Raw genomic sequence first — 23,404 nt, 5'->3', positions numbered from 1 at the left:
TTTTGCCCAATGACTCCAGCCATTCGACCCCCAAAACGAGGTCCACATTGCTCAGATTGAATGGGTAGAAAGGCTGTTTGATCTTCAGGCCTTGTATCTCCAAGGTCACTTCTGGGCACTTCAAGTCAGATATCGTTCGCCGTCCGTCCCCTACTGTTACTATGTACTCCTTCACCCTCTCTGTTGTGATACCCAGTGCTGCCACCAAGGAATGGGAGATGAAGTTATGCGTGGTACCGCAATCAATGAGCACCAGCACTTCCCTACCCATCATCTTCCCTTTCATCTTCAATGTTCGCTTCCCGGTTACCCCCACTGCTGTGGCCATCGACAACTCCAGGGACACTAAGTCTCGCTCCTTTGGACCCCCTTCGGTATTCTGGGCGCCCAACTCATCTTCTCCAAGCCTGTCCTCCTCCTCATCCAGAACTATCAGTTAGAGGGTTTGTTTTTACACTTGTGGTTGGCCCATATTTTCCTCACATTTGAAACATAGGCCCAACTCCCTCCTCTTATTGATTTCGGCCTTTGATAGCCTCTTGCGGCTTGCTCCATTTCCCTTGTTACTCGCAGACGACGACACCGACGATGGAGCTCGAGGGGTCATTGCCTTCGGTTCTTCTTCTTCCCTCCTGACTCCCTGGTTGGGCTGGCAAACTGACGTTCTTGAATGAATCCAAACTGTGAGTTTCAGAAAGTTTGGTTTGAAGTCACTCCATCTGCTTCCTGTTGCTAGCCTTGTTGTCCTGCCCTTCTTCCCTTCCAATTTCTCCCTCACACGGTTTCTCCCTTCAACTTGCGCTGCATAGTCCATAGCTTGTTTTAAGGTTTGCAGGTGCATCAGCTTGACATCGCAGCAAATTTCTTACTTCAATCCATTCATAAATGCGCCCATCAAAATCTCATCACGTACATCCTCAATGGTGCCGATAGCAGCTTGAATTGCTCTCAGTAATCTGCTACAGAACCTTCTTGTCTGAGGGTAAACAGCTGCTCGTACTCGTCCCCGGTTTGTTTACAATGGAATCGGTCTGTCACTTCCTTCTTAAATTCCTTCCACGACTTGATTGCACAGCATGACTCAAGCCATTGGTACCATGTAATTGCTTTGCCTTCCAAACTTACCACCGCGACATTAAGCTTTTCTGCCTCACTCAAACCATTCACTACGAAATATCTTTCCACTCTAAAATTCCAACCGAGCGGGTCCTCTCCTGAGAAAATGGGCAACTTGAGTTTTCGGTGCTTGTTCATGTCACTCTGTCCCATCTCCTCTCGTGTGGCTCTCTCCTGACCCTCCTGTCCTGCGTCCATGTCTCCCCTTATCGCATTGCATGCCTGACTCGGTGGGCTCTCTGGATTATTCAATGGGCTGGCCACATTGAACGCAGAACGGAACTCATTCAATTGCTGATGGATAAGGTTCACCATTGTGCTAACCCCGGTAAGTTGCTCTGTCGTCTCTGCTTGTTTTCGCTGCATTTCTTCGACTACTTTTTCCAACTGCTCCACCCTACTCTCCATTCTGGTCCTTGCCATGCTCGCTCTGATACCAAGATGATAGAGCTAGTAAACCCAAACTAAATGAACTGATAAACAATGCTGAGTATCCTCTTTACTGATTGAAAATGAGAGAATACACTCACCAATAGATGATGAAACGGGTTAGATACTAGGAACTTTTACTGGAAATAACTATCAATGAAGAAGAACACTCTCCATGATTTGTTGTTCGAGAGAACAGATCCCCTCTCCTGTCTAACGCTCAAAATTGTCTACCTCGCCACTCACTCCCTCCCCCCTCTAAACACCTCCCACTACCTGACACTGTCAGAAGTTCGTTACCCCTTGTTTACCGTTTGCATTCCCAGTTTTGCCCTCCTTACATAGCTCACCTTGAATAATGTTGGGCTTGAGGCCCTGAGTCCTTCGCTTGTATTTCCTGTCCCAATACCTATTGGGCCCATCAATTACCCGCTAATGAGTGGAGAAGTAAGTGGTCCCAAGCTCCATCTACCTGCCCCTATTGTGATGATGGTGTTGGAACTACTATGCATATTCTTAGGGATTGCTCATATGCTAAAAAATTATGGATGTGTATTTTATCTCCGATTCATTATTCTAAATCTTATGCTGCCTTCCAATGAGACTTGATTACATTGAACCTCAAAAAAGAGCTAGCAATCATGAGTGTCCTAGCTAGAATCTTATATGGGGTGTGTCTGTTCGGTATCTATTTGGAGAAACTGTTTTCTTCATGATGCTAACTTCCAAAAGCCAATTTACCCTGCTGTTGTTGTTCTAAGAAATTGGAAGAATTTAGTTCAACATAATAATGCAGAGGACCTTCAGTTTTCTCTCGCACCATGTGCTCCCTTAATGTGGAATTCACCTCCACTTGGATGGGTTAAATTGAATGTTGATGGAGCTGTCTCTCAAAGCATAAACAAGGCAGGATGTGGTGGAGTCATTAGAGACCACAATGGTCAATAGATTGTGGGATTCACTAGAACTCTTGGGAGTTGCAGTGTCTTTAAAGCAGAGGAATCGACAATGTTGAAAGGTCTTCAGTCATCATGGGATTTTGGCTTCAAGAAAGTCATTTTAGAATCAGACTCATTGTCCTTAATACAAATGATTCACAACAAGCAACTTACGAGTACCAGCAGCCTTACCTACTTTTGTATCCAAACCCTCCTTGCATACGATTGGGAGGTTTAAGGTCTCTACATTGATAGACAACAGAATATGCTAGCTGATACATTAGCTAAGCAAGGAATTTCAAGATCCACCTACTTAAATTCATGCCCAGTCAATTTAAGGGCTATGCTTCTTAATGATTGTATGGGATTTAATCTCACTCTCTAGTCTAGTTTTCCATTTCGGGCCTTAGCCCTCCTTAGTACCAAAAAAAACAATATATAGAAAGATTCAAAAAGGATAAAAATTGAATGTAGGCGTGACAAAAATTTTTATCATTTTGTAAATAGGTCTAGTGGTAGTATATTTTTTGCACACTACGGTAATATATTCTTCTGATTATTAATATGAAAATTACTTTTTGTTAGATAAAACAAAATGATATTAAAGCCCACAAAGTTACAAGTTAACAGCAAAATAACTTCCCAACTAGCTTATATTGCCTTTGGGCTCTGGTTCTAAATATAAGAGTTAGTTGACTAATTTGAGTATATTAAGAAAATAAGTTAAGTTGGTTATTTATCATAAATAGGCGCTGTCATTCCTAAAGTATCCTCACTAGTTAAGTGTATTGGTTAGAACTACCATTATTAGAAGGACTATCTTAAAAAGGAATATATAAATATGAAAAACAAAATGGATTGGGGTTTTATATTTAGGATCAAAATAAAACTCAAACAAGGTCTTATATTAAGAACTGAAGGTAGTATAATTTTTCATATTTGCTTTAATAGTACCTCATATAAGAACTAATCATTTAATTTAATCTTAAATATAATATCCCAATTCACTTTGTCTATCATATTTATTCATTTTTTTTCAAGATAGTCTTGTAATAGTTGTATATATTAAGTTTTTCATCAAATGATAGTTTTTTCTAATATACTCTTTTCGTCTTATTTATAATTCACTTTCAACGTGTTTCACATAGATAGAAAAATCTTAAACTTCATTAACTCTTATTTAAAATTTAATAACTTTTCAACTTTATTCCTATTTAATATATATTATACTTCATGTAAACAAAGTTAACACAATAATAATCGAAGGATAAAATTGTACATCCATAAAAAAATTTCTCTCAATGCCCTATAAATAGGACTAAAAAATGTCTTTTCTTTCTACCATGTAAATAAGACCAGAAGAGAATATGATTAGCAAGGGTATCTATACTTATTTATTACAAATAATTAATTTAACTATTTTATTTAATATACTCAAATAAATCAACTAGTTTTTAGATTAAGTATCAGAGGTAGTAATTTTTTTTCGCATAATGATTTATTACGAAATATGTGAGATAAATTTTCTTTAATCATGATTCGGGACGAAGCCTGAGCCAAATCCTGATCCAACGCTGCCCCAAAGGCCAAAGTGCCGATATTTCATGATTTATTGTATTTTTGAAACCAAACAAATGTGTGTTTTCATCAGGGTAAATGCAATTTCCCTTTTCCCTCTATCCACAGCTGAACCTGACGAGTCAGGTAAACATGAAGCAAGATGCAAAATATGGAAGCAGCTCGCGCGACTCGTTATTCCACTTTGGATTCGTTGAACAAAATTTTCAAGCCGATGGCTCTTTCTTTCTCCCAATCGATCTCTCACCCTTCTCTGCATCATCTGAAACAACCTCTTGCTCCGCAATTGTTCAAAAACACATCTTTATCGAAGGCCAACATTGACTTGCTGAAATTCCCTTACATTCGATGCTCTTCAAGCTTCGACGAAAAGTCCAGCAGTTCTCTCAGAACTTGCAAGAATTGCAAAAGTCAATACGACCCTGCACTCAATCACCCTCGTGCTTGTCGGTTTCACACTGCCCATTTCGGAGGTAATCTGAATTCGCTTCAGTTTTTGTTTTGCTTCTTCCTCCTATTATGACTATTATGGACAACATTGGCAGTACACTATAAAAATTGGTTTGCGTTCTGAGGGATTTATATGCCATTGGAATAATTGCATGATTTGTTGCCCTTTTAATTTTACTCATTTCTTATCCGTGAGAAACTATATTCAAAAGTTTCCTTGAATGCGGTCAGGGCTTCTATTACTTGTACCAATATTTCAAGGGTCAAGGTGAAAATTTACTTCGGAAATTAGGTTTTTTTTGGAATAAACTTGTCATGGAAGTTTAACAACCAGTAATTTCGTTCCTACTGTTAAAAATGTGAATAGTCAATGTAACTATTTTAATGATCAATATTATTATTATTATTTTTTTAATGTTAAGAGGTAATATTGCTACGAATTTAAACTTCTGCATGTCCAGCACTCCTGAGTCGAAACAGATTTACGCCTTAACCCATATTTCGAAAATTTCCTTTGTAGTCATGATACTTGGGGAAAAAAAAAAAAAAAAAGATCTCATCTTTCCAATGTGTGATTGGTACTCATTTCAGATAATAACGGGATACTTCAAACATTTCAATGTAATGAACTGCAGTCTTTCGTAGTTAAAACGAAAAGAGTACAGTAGTAATTTACCACCAAACCGACCATTTCAATCGTGAAATAATATTTTTAGGCTGTTGTGAGCACTGTTTCTATTTCTCCTTGTAAGGTTTAATCTGGCCATGAATTCAGAAGCTCACATTTGATATGAATCGTTAATCTCAGACACACCTATTTTCAGATGTGGTGTGTGCCTAAGTGAAAAAGATTATTTCGGCTTCAACTGCTGAACAGGCCTGGATACATGCCAATATGGCTAAGTCTTGAGTCAGACGTAGTCGAGCCCAAGAATAAATTCTTTCCTGATGCTGTGCATGAATAAATTCAATAACGTGTATTTCTGATTTTGATTTGGTAGTTTTTTTTTTTTCTTTTTATAGAAAAGAATAGTGCAAGATAGCTAGAATATAGTATAAGCCCGTTTTGTTTTTCTCTAGAAGTGTATTACCAACAGAGTTCACACACACACATACACACACATATATGCTTGTTGTGTCATGTTCTATATATATATATATATATTTTTAAAGTTTGACATCATGGTGATCTCCATGCTGTGTCAAGTCTGTGTAACTGTCTATGCTTCATAGGGTATAGAAGTGGGGTCCTTCTCGTCCCAACAACTTCAGATATGTTCAATAAATGCAGGCATGAAATGGCCGATAATGCCAAAGAATAATTGACCTCGATAAGCTAAAAATAACTTCCTCACATGACTTCAGGTAAATGATACTGATACCTGATCACAGCTAGAAGTGTTTATATTGGGTAAAATCACGAGGCAACTTGTGAATATGATTATCTTATAGTTGCTATCGTGTTGTCAAGGACATCTATGTGGTTGTATACATTTGATATAGAACTAATTTAAACTTGATGCTATAGGATGGGAGAATGAAGAACTAGGATATACAAAGAACATGCTGTAGGTCAACAACATACATCTATGTCTGCTAACAAAGCTTGAAGGTTCATTTATCAGACTCATGCATCAGTAAATGCAACTCATAAAATGGATTTGAAAAACGATATTTTAGATAGTTGGGATTTTAGATGGAACACTAGCCATATTACCATTGTGGTGAAGGGTTTGGCCAGTGACTCTGAAACTGAAACAAGCAGATCTTTTTTAGTCCTTTCCTTGACAAAATATGTGCCTTCTGGCGAGTCTCTTCCGATTCTTACTGATGAAAATCTGTGCGCTTAATTTATTGTTCTTTTAAATTACTTCCTGGTCCTGGTGTAAGTTGTCTTTGATTTACTTATCTTCTGGTCCCCTCTTTCCCTCAGGAGAAACTAAGAGGAAGTTTGAGAGTGTGTATAAAGGTGGCACCATGGATACTCCTGATTCTGGTAAGGTTTTTCAGTACTGGCACTGCTGTGGCTCTGAAGATCCATTTGACCCTGGTTGCACAGCCGCTCCACACTCCTCTTATGATGACTGATACAATGAGTTTTGATGAAATCTTCAAAATACCTTTTGGGGTCTTGCAGAGAATTTTGATTATTGGAGAGGCCTCAGCTATGGCATTGTGTGCAAAGTGATTCTTGCTCAACAACGACGATTAATCATTCTGCTAAATGAGATAAGCCATTTCATTTGGTTAAACATTGCATAAGATCACTTTCTGTGATACTCTTTTTAGTACCAAACAATGGAATTTTCTTTAGTATTTTTTTTGTTCACGCTGGCTGATGTAGTTTGTGCTTGTATCCATCTATCGTTTGATGATGTGTGCATCAGATTTAACTTGGTTATATGTGTCTGAATTTATGATCTGTTTTATGCCTTCTCCGGCTAACTTTTTTTCTTCCGTGAAAATGGAGACATAATAAAATTCAAAGTCTGCTTGAAGGTACAATGACATGAATTCTTCATGAACTGATAAATTTATCCCGGCTTATGAAATATTTGCTTGGAGATGAAGACAAGACAAGAAAGAAGCATGTAATGTTAAGGTAGAGTCTATACTATTAATATATTAATTTTCTTACAGCATTAGTTTGTTCATATATGTATGGAATTGGTGAAAAGTGATGTTCCAATTCCTTGGGTTATGCCCTCTCCTGTCCTAAACAGGGGAGTTAAATCAGTAATTTACAAAGATTAAGAGAATAAGTCAAGATAGTTATTTACTCATCCGGTTCTTAATATAGGAGCTAATTAGAGAGTTGATATTAGTCTTATATTTAAGATTTATTTCACATGGTTATCAATTTTTTTTCAAATTAACTCTATTGATATTCCCTCAATAATAATTAAGCAGGGAAGGGAGGGAGGGAATTAAGAAAAATAGTTAGGATATTTAAAAAAAAAACATATCATATTAACTAATATAACTAACATTGTTAATCTACTTAAATTAGTTAATTATGTCTTATATTAAAGACTGAAAGACTATTAAAAAATGTGTTAGTTTTTCCAAGATATCCCTTTTATCATTTATATTGAAAACAACTCTCATGGATGAAAACCCTTCTGTATATGCACTATCAATAAGAATAGTTTAAGAAAAAATTATAAATTTCAGAGACTATTTTAAGATTTTATATTTGGACGTGCAAAGAAAACTCCTCAATTGTTTGGAATACTACTTAAACATGGTGCGCACATGTGCGTCTTTATTACAAACGCTTACAGAAACACAGAGCACAAAGACGGAGAGCAAAAGTTGCACCAAATCCTATAAAGCTGAGTAAATCACTGGTGGTGAGGAGGAATATGACTACTACTCTATTTCTTATTATAAGTCACTTGTATTCCAAACTCACAAATCAAGAAATATATTAACTAATTTTTTTTTATATTTACTTTTATCAAAAGTTGAGGGGGAGAGAAAGAGAGAGGGAAGAGATAGATTGCATAGAAAATGAAAAGTTGAGAAAAAAAGAGATTGAGAGGGAAATGGACATATTTCGAGGAGCTATTATTTCAGATTTAAATTAATTAATTTTTTATTAAATTAACAGGGGTAAAATTGGAAAAGGATCATTAATTATATTACAAGTGACTTATATTTTGAAACAAACTTTTAGAGTACAAGTGACTTATAATAAAAAATAGAGTGGTATGCTCAAAATTCCTCCATTCAGGTTCCTCATTCTTAATCCAACTCTTTAATTAGTTCATTAGAGTTTGAGGTGAATCACGTTCAAACCTTGTTGGGCAGCGTAAGAAAGCAGATATAATAAAAAGTACTGTCAAAGCCATTTTCGAGGAGCTTGATCTACGAATACTTCTGCGGCATTCCTCCAATGTTTTTAGCATAGCAGATTTGGGTTCTTCAGTTGGACCTAGTAACACATTTTTCACTGTTCATAACATCCTGGACGTTGTGACTCTTGAACTAGAGTCTCGAGGACTGATAAATCGCTATTTAATTCGCAGAACCTCGCATATTCATCTCATGACTACACGCTACACCCTCGCCGCCACTACTCATTCAATTTTCATACTTATCCAGCGATGAGCAACAACTTTCCGCGTCCATCTTTCCTTCACGGCCTCCATGGATTCTGTGATGAGCATAAGCTCAAAGAGAGAGCCCAATCCCAAAAGACTAGCCTATTGGGAGGGAGAGCCCTTTGAACTTATAAACCTCACAAGACTTGTGAGATTCCCCAATGTGGGACTCATAACAGACCACCCCTCTCGAGAGCCGACGTCCCCGGCGGCTCCACTCTACGGCACTTCACTCGGTTTTCTTACCGGTCAGAACCCTCCGCAGGTAGCTCTTTCCAGTTGGTCAACTCTCAATGAAAGCACCAATGTGATGAGCATAAGCATAAAGGGAGAGCCCATTCCAAAAGACTAGCCTATTGGGAGGGAGAGCCCCTTAAACTTATAAACCCCACAATATTTGTGAGATTCCCCAATGTGGGACTCATAACAGAGCACCCCTCTTGAGAGCCGACGTCCCCGGCGGCTCCACTTTACGGCATTTTACTCGGTCTTCTTACCGGTCAGAACCCTCCGCAGGTAGCCCTTTCCGGTTGGCTGACTCTCAATGAAAGTACCAATGTGATGAGCATAAGCCCAAGGAGAGAGTCCAATCCCAAAAGACTAGTCTATTGGGAGGGAGAGCCCCTTGAACTTATAAACCTCACAAGACTTGTGAGATTCCCCAATGTGGGACTCATAACAGAGCACCCCTCTTGAGAGTCGACGTCCCCGGCGGCTCCACTCTACGGCACTTCACTCGGTCTTCTTACCGGTCAGAACCCTCCGCAGGTAGCCCTTTTCGGTTGGTCCACTCTCAATGAAAGCACCAATGTGATGAGCATAAGCCCAAAGGGAAAGCCCATTCCAAAAGACTAGCCTATTGGGAGGGAGGGCTCCTTGAACTTATAAACCCCACAATACTTGTGAGATTCCCCAATGTGGGACTCATAACCGATTCTCGCTACTTCAGACGTGTTGTAGATGTTGCTAGAGTCATGAGAGGCTAGTCCCACCGTGTGTCTTGGAGTTGGAGGAGTAGCTTGAGTTTGGAGTTTTAACTAGGAGAGAATTTGGTTTTCCAATTAATTTTCTCTTAGACTTCATTGGATTTTTTATATGTTAGGAATTTTTTTTTTATGATTTGGAGACTAAGATTATGTATTATAATTTCTGTTAATTAGATTTTTGTAATTTAATTTGAGTTGTATTATTTGGGATTTAAATTTATATATAATTCCTTTGCATTCATTAAGATTGTTTTATCTAGGGTGTTGTTAGATTTTATGATTAAGATGTATTGCAATTGAGTGTCTCTATAAGCATTCTTTGAGAGGGAAACATGTTTTATTAACTCATGCACATCAAGTAATTTTTAAAGGTGTCTTAATAATTTGATTATTATCTTACGTTTGGAATATTTGAGTGTTAAGTTTATTTGACCTAAATCGTGTTTGGAATTGCTTTTTAACTTGATGCATTTTTTTACTCTTGTGTTTTTATAAAGTAATGATAGCTATATTCTGTTTTCAAGAAGCAGTCTCATAATTGATTCCCTAAAATCCAAATTTGCATTCTTTATTATCTCTTTTTATTAAAAATACCACAAAAAATACTTTAGATTTATTTCTTTATTTTCTTAATCAGTTTTATAAAAGAAAAATCCATTCTCAAACCTTTTTTTTTAAAATGATTTTGTCACTTGGTTAACTTCAAAATTAATAAATAACTCTTCAAGAGATACGACCCAAATTGTGTTTTATATATAATTTGGTCTTATTTTTTATTTAACCTAAGACGACTAAAAAAGTTCAAATTAAGGACATAGCTCAAAGCCCCGTGAATTTCAAGTGTTCTTCAATGATCATATTGGTAATAGTTATTGCAACACACTTTTCAAGTCTCTTACAGATGAGGACAAGTAATACCGCGCAACTGTAACATCAGGTGGTTCATTTCATGGCAGATTGTTTCTCAAATCAATCATTCATTTCTTCAACTCATCTTTTGATCTTCATTATTGGCTCTCAAGGGTACTTAAAGACATAGTTGACAAGAACTTTGGTGCTTATATTAAAGGCAGAATTTACTTTACATGTGATGATAAGGAAGTTGCAGAGGCATATTCTGCATAATTTGAAAGAGACATGGGAAGTTTCTTGAATTGCAGAGCCTTAGAGCTTGTTCCTGAAATCAATTTGTTCCGCTAAATTCTGTTAACAGATTTGAAAGTTATTGCAAATCTCATGGAAAGAGAAGGGAAAGGGAAGGAAGGGATTTTAATGGAGGGAAGGAGAGAGGAGAAGAGTGAAAGGATTTTAATATTACCTTATTTGGATTTATAGAGAGGGGAGGGTAGGAGTTTTAATATTACCTAACTTAATTCATGAGGAGAGGGGAGGGAAAAATATTTTAACATGGATAATTTTGCCCTTATTTTATTTAAGATATGGGATAATAATCATCACATGACAAAATATGGGTATAATGGTCACAACATGGCAAAATATTACCCTTTCCCTTCAAATCGTTCTAATTTTAGAGGGGAGTTTGAGGAGGGGAGGCTCTCCCAAAATTTATGTGTTGTCAAACAAGAAAAAATGATTAAAATCCTTCCTCTTCCCTCTCTTCCTCTTCAAATCCCTTATACCAAACAAAGCCTTAGAGATGGTGAGTAAGGCAAGTAATGATTATATAATTAGCCTCTCACTTTGCATTCAATATTGGGTGTTTTTTTTTTTTGGACTGAAATATTGGGTGTTGTTTAAGTTTAAAACATGAGCGATTTTCAAATTTTATAGGGAAAAATTAACCATTTGATCTCTATAATTTTGATTTGGTTCTAATCTCGTCCTTAAACATTAACTTGATGCAACACAATCTTTATAATTTTAACTTAGTTCAAACTCAGTCTTTGAATTTTAACTCAATGTCACTGAGTTTCTATAGTTTTACGTATGTGAAACATTAGTCCCCTATTGAGCAATAAAAAAACTCTAGTTTTTATAGTTTTATTTTTGAAAATATAAAGATCGACATTTTAAAAGTTAAAACCATGAAGGTTGTGTTGCACTAAGTTAACGAGTTTTCAAATAAAAACCACAGGGATTAAGTTACTTTAAGTTAAAATTTAGGGATTGAATTTTTTTAGTTAACTCAAATAAACTATGGAGACAAAAATTGTTAATTTATCCTATTCTATAATATCTCCTCTATTACCAATTCACCATTTATGAAAACTGATTTTTTTTATTTGTATATTTTCAAATTTTATAATATTTTCACGGACTTTTATATTTTTTTGAACATTCTTTCTCGCCTAACACATCTAATTATTTTAAAAAAACACTCGAAATAACTTATCAAAATAATCAGAAATATGCCTTTATCTTATTTTTCAAATTCTTATATTCTTAAAAGTTTAAACGATATCATAAAATTTCTCAAAATTCTTTTTTTCTTAAAAATGTAATTTTTATTCATGAAAAAGGCTCAACCAAAAACAAATCTACTTAATTACTCTGTTTCTTTTTGTAAGAGACAATTGTGAAAATATGACATTTTTTTTATACGAGATATTTAGAAGTTGTTTAAATTTTGTTTGATAAATTTTCATTTTACCTGTATTTAATTACTCATATATATTATTCATATCATTGTACTTAATTTTCACACATTATTATCCTTCCACCACACATTCTCTCTCTTTGACATGAATGAGGATATTTTGGCCAAAAAAAAAGTTAGATTTTTTTACATATTTATTATCTCGAACTAATTTTAACCAATATTTCAAACAACATAATTTGGTTAAGTGTTTTTTATAAAAACGAAATTAGGGAATAATTATTTGAATATGATGTCCAATTATTTTCAGAATTCAAGTTACTAAGTTAAGTTTGAAATGAAGGGCATAATAAGCGATGGAGCGGTAGATTATTTTCCTTCAACTTGCCTATTTACATTTTTTTAATAAAAATATAATGTATTAATTAAAAGACAATTAAAAGTAGTTTACATGATAGCAGTTAAATGCGGACAGAGGTGAAAATAAAAAAGAGAAGTGAAAAAAGAGTGGAAAAAACCTAAAAAGTCTACTTTGAAAAAATTGTTTAACAAAAGCACAATGTCCTCCCACATTATTGATGAATGTGATGACCGTGCATAACTAGAGGAGAGAAACTTGGCCTTCATGCTGTGCACGCCAATAGGCAAATGCTTCTTACCCAACTTCCCTTTACATGCTAACAACAGAAGAGGTAAAAGAAGCGATTGAGAAGAATGAGAATTATGAAATTGAAGATTATGAGGAGACGTTAGAATCAGCATCATGAGCTGGTATAATTAGCAGCACGGGACTACACGATGTGTGGGAAGGGGCTTTTTTTTTTTAACTTTTGTTTTTTTTACCTGTGTGGGAAGGGCTTTTGAAGCAACACTTCGGAGAAGAGGTTATGTATTACGTCTTTATATAGTTGGACAAGATTGTATCAAAATAAACAAAGTTGGACAAGAAGTTCACGCAATCCCATGACTCTTTTATACCGCCTCCAATCCTTAATATAAGAATTACTTAACTAATAAATAAATAAAATTTGTTAAATTAGTTATTTGTAACAAATATGACTTGAGTTCTTCAAAGTATCATTTTAATAATAACCACCTTTTGATAGAAACTCCTTTAATATGCGTAATCAATAAAGATACTTTAGAGAATGAATTATAAATTTAGAAAAAAAAAAGTGGATTGATATCTTAGATCATGATCGAATGCAATTCCTAACTAGTTTTTATATTAATGATTAGAGGTAGTAAATTACAAACCCATGTCTAAATTATTTATCATCAAGCGCAACTTTCATATCTGGTGTAAGCAAACAATTCGATGCCAATTTCACTATTGAACTGCGAATCAGTGTCTTGATTTGTTTAATAATCATTTCGGTTTTTAAAGTATTGGTTATTTCACTATACCAAAAGCATAGATTTTCTCCCAGAACCTTTTTTAAGCAAATAGTAAGAATAGTTTGTGAAAAAATTATTTTTAATGATTTACTTCATTAGAATTTCTTAGGATACATGATCCGTGAGAAATTCTCACATAAACATGCTAATGGGAGCTCCTTGCAAATATGTAATTGATGAAGATTTCTCACGGTCACAAATTGGTGAATGTTGGTTTAGTTAACAAAAATACAAGTCATATTTCATAAAAATGTGTACTCAAATCTTATAAAAACAAATAAAAACTAGAAGCGTCGATTTTTAAAAAATCAATTAATCAAACCGCTAAAATATAGAAGGGTATTAAATGATACTCTTCTAATTTTTAATGTAAGACCCAATTAATTAATTTAAGTAGATTAAAAATTTTAGTTAAATTATTTGATATAATATGTTTTTTCCCCCTAAAACACCTAATCATCTTCCTTAATTTCCTCCTTCCTTTCTCATACTTGATTATTGTCAAGAAAATATTAATAAGGTTAATTTAGAAAAAAATTGATAAACATGTAAAATAGGTCTTATATATAGGATCAATATCAATTCCTTAATTAATTATCATATTAAGGACTGGAGGAGTGCTGCACAAGTTGGGCTTCTTGGATGAGTCAATAACACGATTGGTGACTTCGCAATGTTCTTTATTTTTCATAAATATACAAAATAAAATAAATACAAATTTCAGTTAGAAGAAATACTCATATTTAGTGTCTGATAGGTGATAGCGTCTCGAATAGGATTGCATCGGAGGATATTTGTGCATAGAATAAAAAGTAAATTAAATAGATAAAGTTTTTTTTCACTTCAATAAGGTAATCGAAATTATTGGGTTATTCTCAACTACTCCAACTATAGTTTTCTTCTATTCATTTTTAGTCTACCGTTTTCTTTTGTACCCAAAAGTTTTTTAAGTTGATTGGTATCATGATTTATTAAGATTAGAACAAGTCACACAATTTAAATAGTGCTTATAATAATTCTTACAAATCGGCTAATGACATTTTTATATTGATACATGATTATTTAATTTAAACTCATAATGTGATTCTATGAGATATAAATCGCATACCTATTGATTCTTCATATTTCTTATTATTTAACTATTTAAGGTCATTCTCTTCTAGAGGTTACAAATCTTTCAATATATTTAAAATGAAGATTATTGTTTGAAAAGTAGAAATAAAGAACCAATGTTAAAAACATGAATCTATAATAAACTTGTACATTTTGAAAGTGGACGCAACGTACAATATGTATTTATATATCATAAATGGATTTTTTTTGTTTATTATTCAACCAGATTATTTCATGTAAACCTAATGTTAATTGGGCTTTATTATTTCGTACTATTTAATATGATTAAATTGATATGTCTACTTTTATAACATTGAATGTTCTTAAAATGTTATTCAAAACTATCCAACGTATTTTTCATGTTAAATATTATATTGCATTTTGCGTAATTTCATAATTTTCTCCCGTAGATCTTATTTATTATTATAATTGTATTTTTATTAATTTAATTATAGTTCATTTGATCATAATTCAATTATGATCAAGAAACAAAAAACCAGACCAGACATTACACCGGTTGAGGTAGTGGTTTAAGGGTTAGTTGGGCGAACCAGGGTTAATTCATCATAATCAAACTGATAATATTAAAATAACATAATTTAATTGAAAGTAACAAAATACAATATTAATAATTACTAATAACCAAATACAGGAAAATATAACAATAGTTTGATTGATTGTAACAATAACAAAGTACAACATTGAACATTGAGAATTTTGATAATTACAATTCATAAATAACTAAAATTAATAATTATTGATACCAAAATCATCATTAAAATTCATTCAAATCTATGATGACTGAGATATTAGAAGCTGAATGAGAAAAAATAGGACTAATAGCAACATAATCATTCAAACCAGTTCATTACCAATTTATATAAGTTTTTATTGGTTCACGCTGGTTTGATTAGTTTAACTCCTGACTAGTTTAATGTCTAAACTAAACTAGACTACTAGCTGGTTCGGTTTGTTTTTTTCCCCTGATTATGATTCGACCTATAAATTATAAATTACTTCTAAACTACTACTTCAATAAGATAAATAATTATTTTATAATGGGTTAATATAATTTTTGGTTTATGATATTTGAGCCTATTTTGGTTTTCATCTCTAAAATTTCAAACTCATGCTTTCAGTCCTTGAAATTTAATTTATGTTAAAACATTAGTCCTTTAAGTTGTAACGGTATTGAAATATGTCGAAATATCATAAACAAAGTTAAAGTGATCACGTGAGCTCACTAAATGGCACATCTTTGAATCTTGTATGGGTAACCGAGGATGAAAAAAAAAAGAGAATAGGCCCTCAAAACAAAACTATTGAGGCCCTTTTTTTCCTCATTGTTTTTTTGAGGAGTTGTTCATTACGCTGAGTTTTGAGAACTCATCTCTCTTTGTATAATCATTATTTGTAAGCATTTTGAGAACTTGTTCATTTTTTACCGTTATCCATGTAAGATCTAGATAGGTGCCATGTAGGGATTAACATCATCACTTTAATGTCATTTACAACTCTCAACAGATTTTAACACTGTTACACCTTGAGGGATTAACGTTTTAAGACAGATTAAGTTTTAAGAATTAAAATCATGGGTTTGAAATTTGAGGGATCAAAACATAAAAGGGTTCAAATTTCAAGGACAAAAAATTATATTAATCCTTTTATAATATATACAAAGCTTGTTGAAGCGATAAGATTTACAAGTGATTGTAAATAAAAAAAACTATTTTTTTTATGAAAAAACTATTTTGTTATGAAAATAAATTGTAATTTATATGTATTTTCAAAATAAGATCACCTGCCACTAATATTGCAATATTCCTTTGTTTGCGTACCTCTTTGAATTCGAAAATCGATATCCCAGGATAATCACCCAATGACATTATTCTAGTTTTCTCCAAAATATGTTAAAATAAATTAAAAAATAAATTTCTCCCACCTTCCAAACAAGCAGTGAATGTTGAAAGCACAACAATTCATGCTCTTGCATAGTAATGTCAAAATTAATTATTTTGCTTTGGATTTTGGGTCATTCATGATAACTAGGTTAAATGAATTAGGAGTGTATATAAAGCCTAGTTGCCTGCTATGCCTGCGCAAGCCAGCAAAAAAAATGCCCAACCCGCCCTAAAAAAGATGGCCTGAAAGAAATATTAGGCATGTTCGGGCTAGGTAAATTGTCGGGCAGAGCTGCGCATCGGGCATAGTATGTTGCCTTGCCCATTTGGTCCTGCCCACAAAAGGATATATATTTTATTTGCTTCATATTTATCTTCTGAATTAAACATATTATTGCATCAATATTTAGTGTTCATTATACTTATTTATTTTCAAATAATTTTGAGAGTTAGACGTCTTATCATTTATTGTGATCTGTATGACCATTCTCTTTTTTAATGCAAACATTATGACCATTAGCAACTTGTATATTGGTAGATAAGTAATTATATATCGTTTATTTTGAGCATGACTTCGATAGCCAATGAAAGGATAATTGAGTTATTTTGAAATTTGTTTTGCTTCTTGTAATTCTAAAATCATTGTCTCTTTGTTTGATTAAAACTAAAAGCTGATCAAGATATTTTAAACATTTTTTAAACCAAAACAAGGTTTTTTAAAATATAACTAATTCCATCCTCTTATGAGTATTTGGGAGTTATGAAAAAAAAAATTCATATTTGGTTAAAAATTTTAGAAACAAGAAAAGCAATTAAGTTTAATAAAATATACTAACAACATTTTTTTTTTCATAATCTACTCCTCTCAACTGCTATAAAATGTAGTTTCATAGTATATTAATTAGTAATAACTAAATTAAGGCCAAATTGCCATTTTAATATAAAGTTACATTAGATTATTTAAAGAGACATAAATAATTAGTTAATGAATATAGTATATTGACTTGTTGGGCATAGAAGCCCGTCCTGCCCAACCTTTATTTGCCTATCCTGAACTTACTAGGGCTTTTCATGAGCAGGGCCGAGCAACGGGCTGTATTTTTCAGTTCCGTTCATTCTTCGCACTGGGCATTGGGCAAGGGTCCTACCCAGCCCTGCCCATGTGCAGCCCTTATGAATAGATGACCTGAAACTTTGGTCTTTTACTTGTGTGAAAGTATTTATTTGTTTAAATTTAATCTTCGACTAGAATTTTTATGTTTACATTTTTTTTATCTGACCTTTTTATGTTTACATTAACTAATTACTTAATTTTCTATCCCAATATGATTAAAAATAAAAAAATAAAAAAAAGGTAAAGGAAAATATCTTAACTTCTTCAAAATATTTCGAGTCCAAATTTAGAGATTTAGTATTATGAAGAATAAATTAGTAAATAAAAATATTTCAACATAAATTTTAATTAAAATAAGCATTTTAAAGAATATTCTTAATAGAGTTAACTGTTTGGATTTAAGTGTGTATTTTCAAAATAGAGGAGAGCTCTGTGTGATTGGAATAAAATACTAGGGAGGTTAGAGTGTTTTACTCAAAATAATACTCCATCTTGCCTCATGTAGAGAATAGGCCATTAATCTGTTGGCAAAAAAAAAAATCGCCTTTTTTTTTAATACACTCGAAGGTAAAACAATAAGCCTAAACTACGACGTGCCAATTGATGCTAACACAACTGTACCGTACCAGGGCTGAGAACTTGTAACCCCAACGCTCCATTCAAACCACTCTTTACAAGGCCATCAGCCATAGGATTGTCTTCTCGATTAATAAAATGCATATCGACTTTCCATGCCCAGTTGAGCATCATGCGAATTTCTTTAATAATTTCTTAGTATTCATGTATGCTGTGATCACCATCCGATATGAGTTTAATAGCCTCTGAGGAATCACTTCATAAGATAATGTTCTTCTCACCTATGTCCCAAGTTCTCTTTAAGCCCACCAAGCAACCCCACAATTCAGCTGTTAAGTTATCTCCATGATCTAATTTAAAGGTAAATCCCTCTACCAAGTCAGTATCATGAAGTTTCAATACGTCACCACAAGCTGTTTTCCTTTGGAAAGCTGAGAAAGCTCCATCAACTTCTAACACCATCCTACCGATCACATTTATATCTTCTTACGTTGTCACAAGCTGATGGGAAGTGTTTATATTTATACCTTGAAGCTTTGTTACTGAGCTTTTCATGCCATGTTGAACCGCAATGCATGAGCTGTCACTGTGCCGAAGTCTGTTTCAATCTTGGAGTGGGTGAGCTCGTTCCGAGCTCTCCACAAGAGCCAATAGATAACCGTAAATAGATTTTTCCATTCTCCCTCTTGTTTGCCGAAGTTCTTCCTAAGATTCAGATGAAGCCAATCTTGAAGATTAGTAGAGAAAAATCTGTCATGAAACTCTAGTTTAATGAGGCACTCGCAGAACCTTCTAACATCACAACAGTCCCATAGAGCATGTTTCTTGTCTTCCACCAGTATTTAGTTTTTGTTTGTTAGTGATGAGACGTTCATGATGGAGAAGCCACAAGAAATTTTTGCATCGTCATGGTACTCTCAGTTTCCAGATACTTTTCTAGTTTGTGTTCACCGAATTGTTAGGATAGTTCAACACTGAGTAGGCTGACTTTGTAGTGAAGGCACTGCTTTTGTGCCATTTCCACCGTGCAATAGCATTCCCATTTCGGTCTCTTGTCTCATGTAGGCCATCTTTCACATGATGCCAATTATTTTTTATTCCCCTCCACATGTTAGAGTCGGCTCTAAAGGGGTTAATTTGAGGACTAAAATCATCCCATCTATATTTGCTTCGAATCACTCTAACCCAGAGAGCATCTCTCTTAGTTATAAGGCCCCAACCAAGCTTCATCATAAATGCTCGATTTTGTTGTTTGATGTGTCTCATGCCAAGTCCTCCAAATTGTTTATCCTTACACACCCTATCCCAAGCAACAAGATGCATCTTCCGCTGCTCATCAGAAGAACCCCACAGAAACTCTCGGGCTCTCTTTTCAATTAGCTTGTAGGTATTATTAGGAGTGTAAGCTGTTTGCATAGCATAAGTTGGCATAGCGTTAATCATCGAGTTCACCAAGGTGCCACGCCCAGCAAAAGATAGGCTATTAATTTTCCATCCATTGAGCCGACTTGTGATTTTATCGATGATGTACTAATATGTCTCATTTGATACCTTGTCATGATGTAAAGGACTCCCAAATATTTTCTAAGATCTTCTGTTTGAGTAAAGCCCAACTCATGACTAAGTTGGGTAGCTCTATTGTGGTTCACATTGCTAGAGAAAAACACTGTCATTTTGCCTTGATTAACTTTTTGTCCTGATGCCTCACAGAATTGCTTTAAAGCATCTTTGATTACTTCCACCTATTCTATATTAGCTTCTGTAAAAATCAACAAGTCATCAGCAAAAAATAAATGAGAGATAGGTGGGCCATACTTACCTAATTTAATAGCCCTCCATCTGCCAACATTCATCTTCTCCTGAATCATATGAGCCAGTTTCTCCACGCATATCATAAACAAATACGGGGAAAGTGGGTTACCTTGGCAGAGTCCTCTAGAAGATTTAAATGAATTTGCTTTATCACCCTCCCAAGGGTGCATGGAGGAAGTAGAGATGCAAGAGTGAATGGTGTTCTTGATCCTCTCTGGAAAGTTAAGTTAATCTAAACATGCATCGGAGAATGAAATTCTAGGAAACTGGATTGTAAGCTTTCTCCAAATCGATCTTAATTGCCATAAAGCCTTTTTTCCCATTCATGGTCGCATAGAGGGAATAACCTCCTGAGCAATAATAATATTATCTAAGCTTGTCCTACCAAGCACAAAGCTACACTGATTCGGAAAGATAATGCAAGGGAGGAATCTCTTCATTCTATTCACCATCACCTTGGTCATGATTTTATATATCACATTACAAAGACTAATATGTCTAAAGTCCCTGATAGTTTCTAGATAATATCTCTTTGGGATGAGCACAATAAATGTGTGGTTAATATCTCTAATAACAGAAGGGTCCGCAAAGGCTTTTTTAACCTGATGACCGAGTTACCTAATTGCTTCCATTGATTTTGGAAGAAGAGGGTGTTTAGTCCATCTGGCCCTGGGGACTTGAGAGCACCCATACTGAAAAGGGCTGCTTTAACTTTATCACCATCAACTTCTTTGGCAAGAGCTTCAAGGTGTGCTGCCTCAATCTCTAGATAGGAAATGCTACTAAAGCATAATGCACTGACACCTCCTTCGTCTTGAAAGAGGTTGAAGAAGAAGTCCATTGCCACATTTTTAATTACCTCGGTGTCATCTGTCTAGTCCCTATTATCTTGCTTAAGAGCTTATATTTTATTCCGCCGTCTCCACCTATTAGCTTTAGCATGGAAGTATTTGGAGTTTTTGTCCCCAAGGTTGTACCATTCAAACTTAGCCTTTTGAGCCCATAGTAGATCCTCTTGAATAATCACATCCTCCAGCTCTAGCCAAAGTCTTCTTTACAATTGATCCATGGAGAAGGAGTGACCAGAAGAAGCTATGGATCTAGAGATACCCTTTAGTCTTCCCATCAGCATGCTGTTCGCCGATTAGCTAAATCGCAAGCGGATGGGTTGTAAGTAATATAAAAAAGTATCGTTCCTTCAGAGACTAGGGCTAGATGAGTTAAAAATCATAATTGTGTTCTTGATTAGGTCAAGTGAAACAAAAGTTCTAAAAGAGTTTGTGAGATGAAATTAGGAAAACAATGATTTAAAGCAATATAAAATCAACTTGACTTTGAAACAAATAAGGGACTAGGGTTATTCTTTACTAAAATACTTCATAAAACTGGATTAATCACTTCTCAAGTAGTAGTTAACAATAAGTTCAGTTAGCCGAAGTTAGCAGAATTGATTAAGTTTTCTCAAGTCAAAACCAAATTTTTGCAATCATAATAAAACATAGCAATCTCTTGCATTTGTTTGAAAAGGTTGCACTTTAAAAATCAAAACCCATTTTAGTCTATACTAGGTTAGCAGATACATCTATGTTCTATCAACAAACCATCTATTTACTCAGTTAAATTTCTGGACTAGCACATTTTTACCAAAGTTCACAGATTAATTTAACTTTCTCAAGTTTAAACTAATCAAACAATCAATCCAAATGATGGCCAGACACAAGGAAGCATTAAGCTCAAGGTAAAAATAACTGAACATTATCATTAACACTAAAGCAAGTCTTTATCCATACAATAGATCAAAATAACCCTAAAAAAATTGCTTTAGCTATACATGTTTAGTAAAAAGCTACAACTATAAGAATAGCTATAAGTCATTACAAAAACAAGAAGGGAAGAAGAATAAAACCCAAACAAATCAAGTAAAAAGCTTTGGATCTCTTCTAGCTTCAAGCCCAAAGATCCCAAGCCTCCTGAGCTCCAAACCCTAGCAAAGCAAGCCTGTAAAATCACCCCAAAGTCAAAGTGTCCCTAGAAAAACTGAGTCCCCCAAAGTATAAGCCCTAATTTTTAAGTTACAGTACAAAACGCATAGTTACGAGGGGTCAGACGTCGTGGCGAATGGGGTTATCCGCTACTGTGGATTACACGGAATGGATTTCTTGGGAGTAGCCTTAACGCCGCGGTGCATGTGAGCATAGGCCATGGCGTATTACATCGAACATGGACTTCTTTGTAACTGCTTAGGCGCCGCAGCAAATATGGTCAGGAGCCGCGGTGCCTCACACAGAATTGCATTCCTTCCTCTCTGTTAAAGCCGTCGTGGTGTTTGTCTCCATGTGTTACGGCGGTTTGTCCCTTTTCAGCTTCTCTGCTCTTGGTCTCTCTTTCTTGCTCACTCCGAGCTTTTTCCTGCAAAATTGACTTCCAAAACATATAAAAAGTGTGCTAAAACAAGCTAAATAAGTAAGAATTTTGAGAGATTATCACACCCCCAAACTTAAACTTTTGGTCGTCCTCGAATAAAACAATAAACCAACAACTGGGTAACAAATTGCACATCAAAGATTGTAGGAATAGTTATATCCTCATTAAATGCTCAAGGAAATACACAAGATAGAAAATTACTGAATCACCCAAAGAAACAAGTTTCATGAGCTTAAAACAAACTTTCAATGATTTTGGAGTGTGAGTGTGTGTATAAAGTCAAAGAACATCTCCACTAACAATGTCCCAGCAGAATGTGAAACTTTAGCCAACATACCGACCTTCAACCACATACTTTCATAAGCCTGACTCCTTCTCCCTCTATGCCTAAAACTCACCCCACATAAATTTGAAATCAAAGGGACTTTTTGGCTTGTAACGTGGCCAAGAGGTCATGGTTTAGGAAAGAAAGGGAGAATAAGGTCTACAAATACTTTGAGATAAATAGATGCTCGTAATTAGAACTCATTTCAACTACTTTCATTCCCCCAACTTGTACCACAATTTATTCTCTTCTCACCAAGCTTTCATGGAATTGTACTAAATATTTATATACCATTCTCTTTTTCTTTTTCTTTTTATTATATATATATATATATATAGCAAAACATTAAAAAAATATTAACTCACAGCTTGATTTCTAACACTTTGAATTTTCAAAATATTTCCATTACTCCTGCCAACCTTCATAATTTCAGCATCTCATCACACTCATTATCCTTCCAACTTCCATTTATCTCAAAGCTAGGGATTTGATGGTTTTTCCTTAATTAGTTTTGGGTTTGGAAACGGTTAGGGCTTGAAACAAAATGTAAATATGAATATATATATATTTTTTATGGCTCA

At 34.5% G+C, this 23,404-nt stretch overlaps 1 protein-coding gene across 1 annotated transcript; it reads left to right on the top strand.

The window, feature by feature from the left end:
* The first annotated feature begins 4,096 nt into the window (after positions 1-4,096).
* LOC114732916 (uncharacterized) lies at positions 4,097-7,013 on the top strand. Its single transcript, XM_028920292.1, has 2 exons — positions 4,097-4,534; positions 6,445-7,013. The coding sequence occupies exons 1-2, from the start codon at positions 4,204-4,206 to the stop codon at positions 6,597-6,599; spliced, it is 486 nt and encodes a 161-aa protein (XP_028776125.1). The 5' UTR covers positions 4,097-4,203; the 3' UTR covers positions 6,600-7,013.
* The last annotated feature ends 16,391 nt before the right edge of the window (positions 7,014-23,404 follow it).

The sequence above is a fragment of the Neltuma alba genome, unplaced genomic scaffold (assembly GCF_004799145.2).
Source record: "Neltuma alba isolate B1F8T4 unplaced genomic scaffold, ASM479914v2 tig00012953_pilon, whole genome shotgun sequence".
Taxonomy (NCBI): Eukaryota; Viridiplantae; Streptophyta; class Magnoliopsida; order Fabales; family Fabaceae; genus Neltuma; species Neltuma alba.
The sequence above is the reverse complement of the archived record's forward strand: the minus strand, read 5'-3'. Positions and strand labels throughout refer to the sequence as shown.

What these genes read in the sequence shown, in the direction of transcription:
- LOC114732916 (XM_028920292.1), top strand. Translation starts at nt 4,204, where the DNA reads ATGCAAAATATGGAAGCAGCTCGCGCGACTCGTTATTCCACTTTGGAT. An exon ending in TCACACTGCCCATTTCGGAG is followed by an intron (nt 4,535 to 6,444) that starts GTAATCTGAATT and finishes TCTTTCCCTCAG; the next exon opens with GAGAAACTAAGAGGAAGTTT.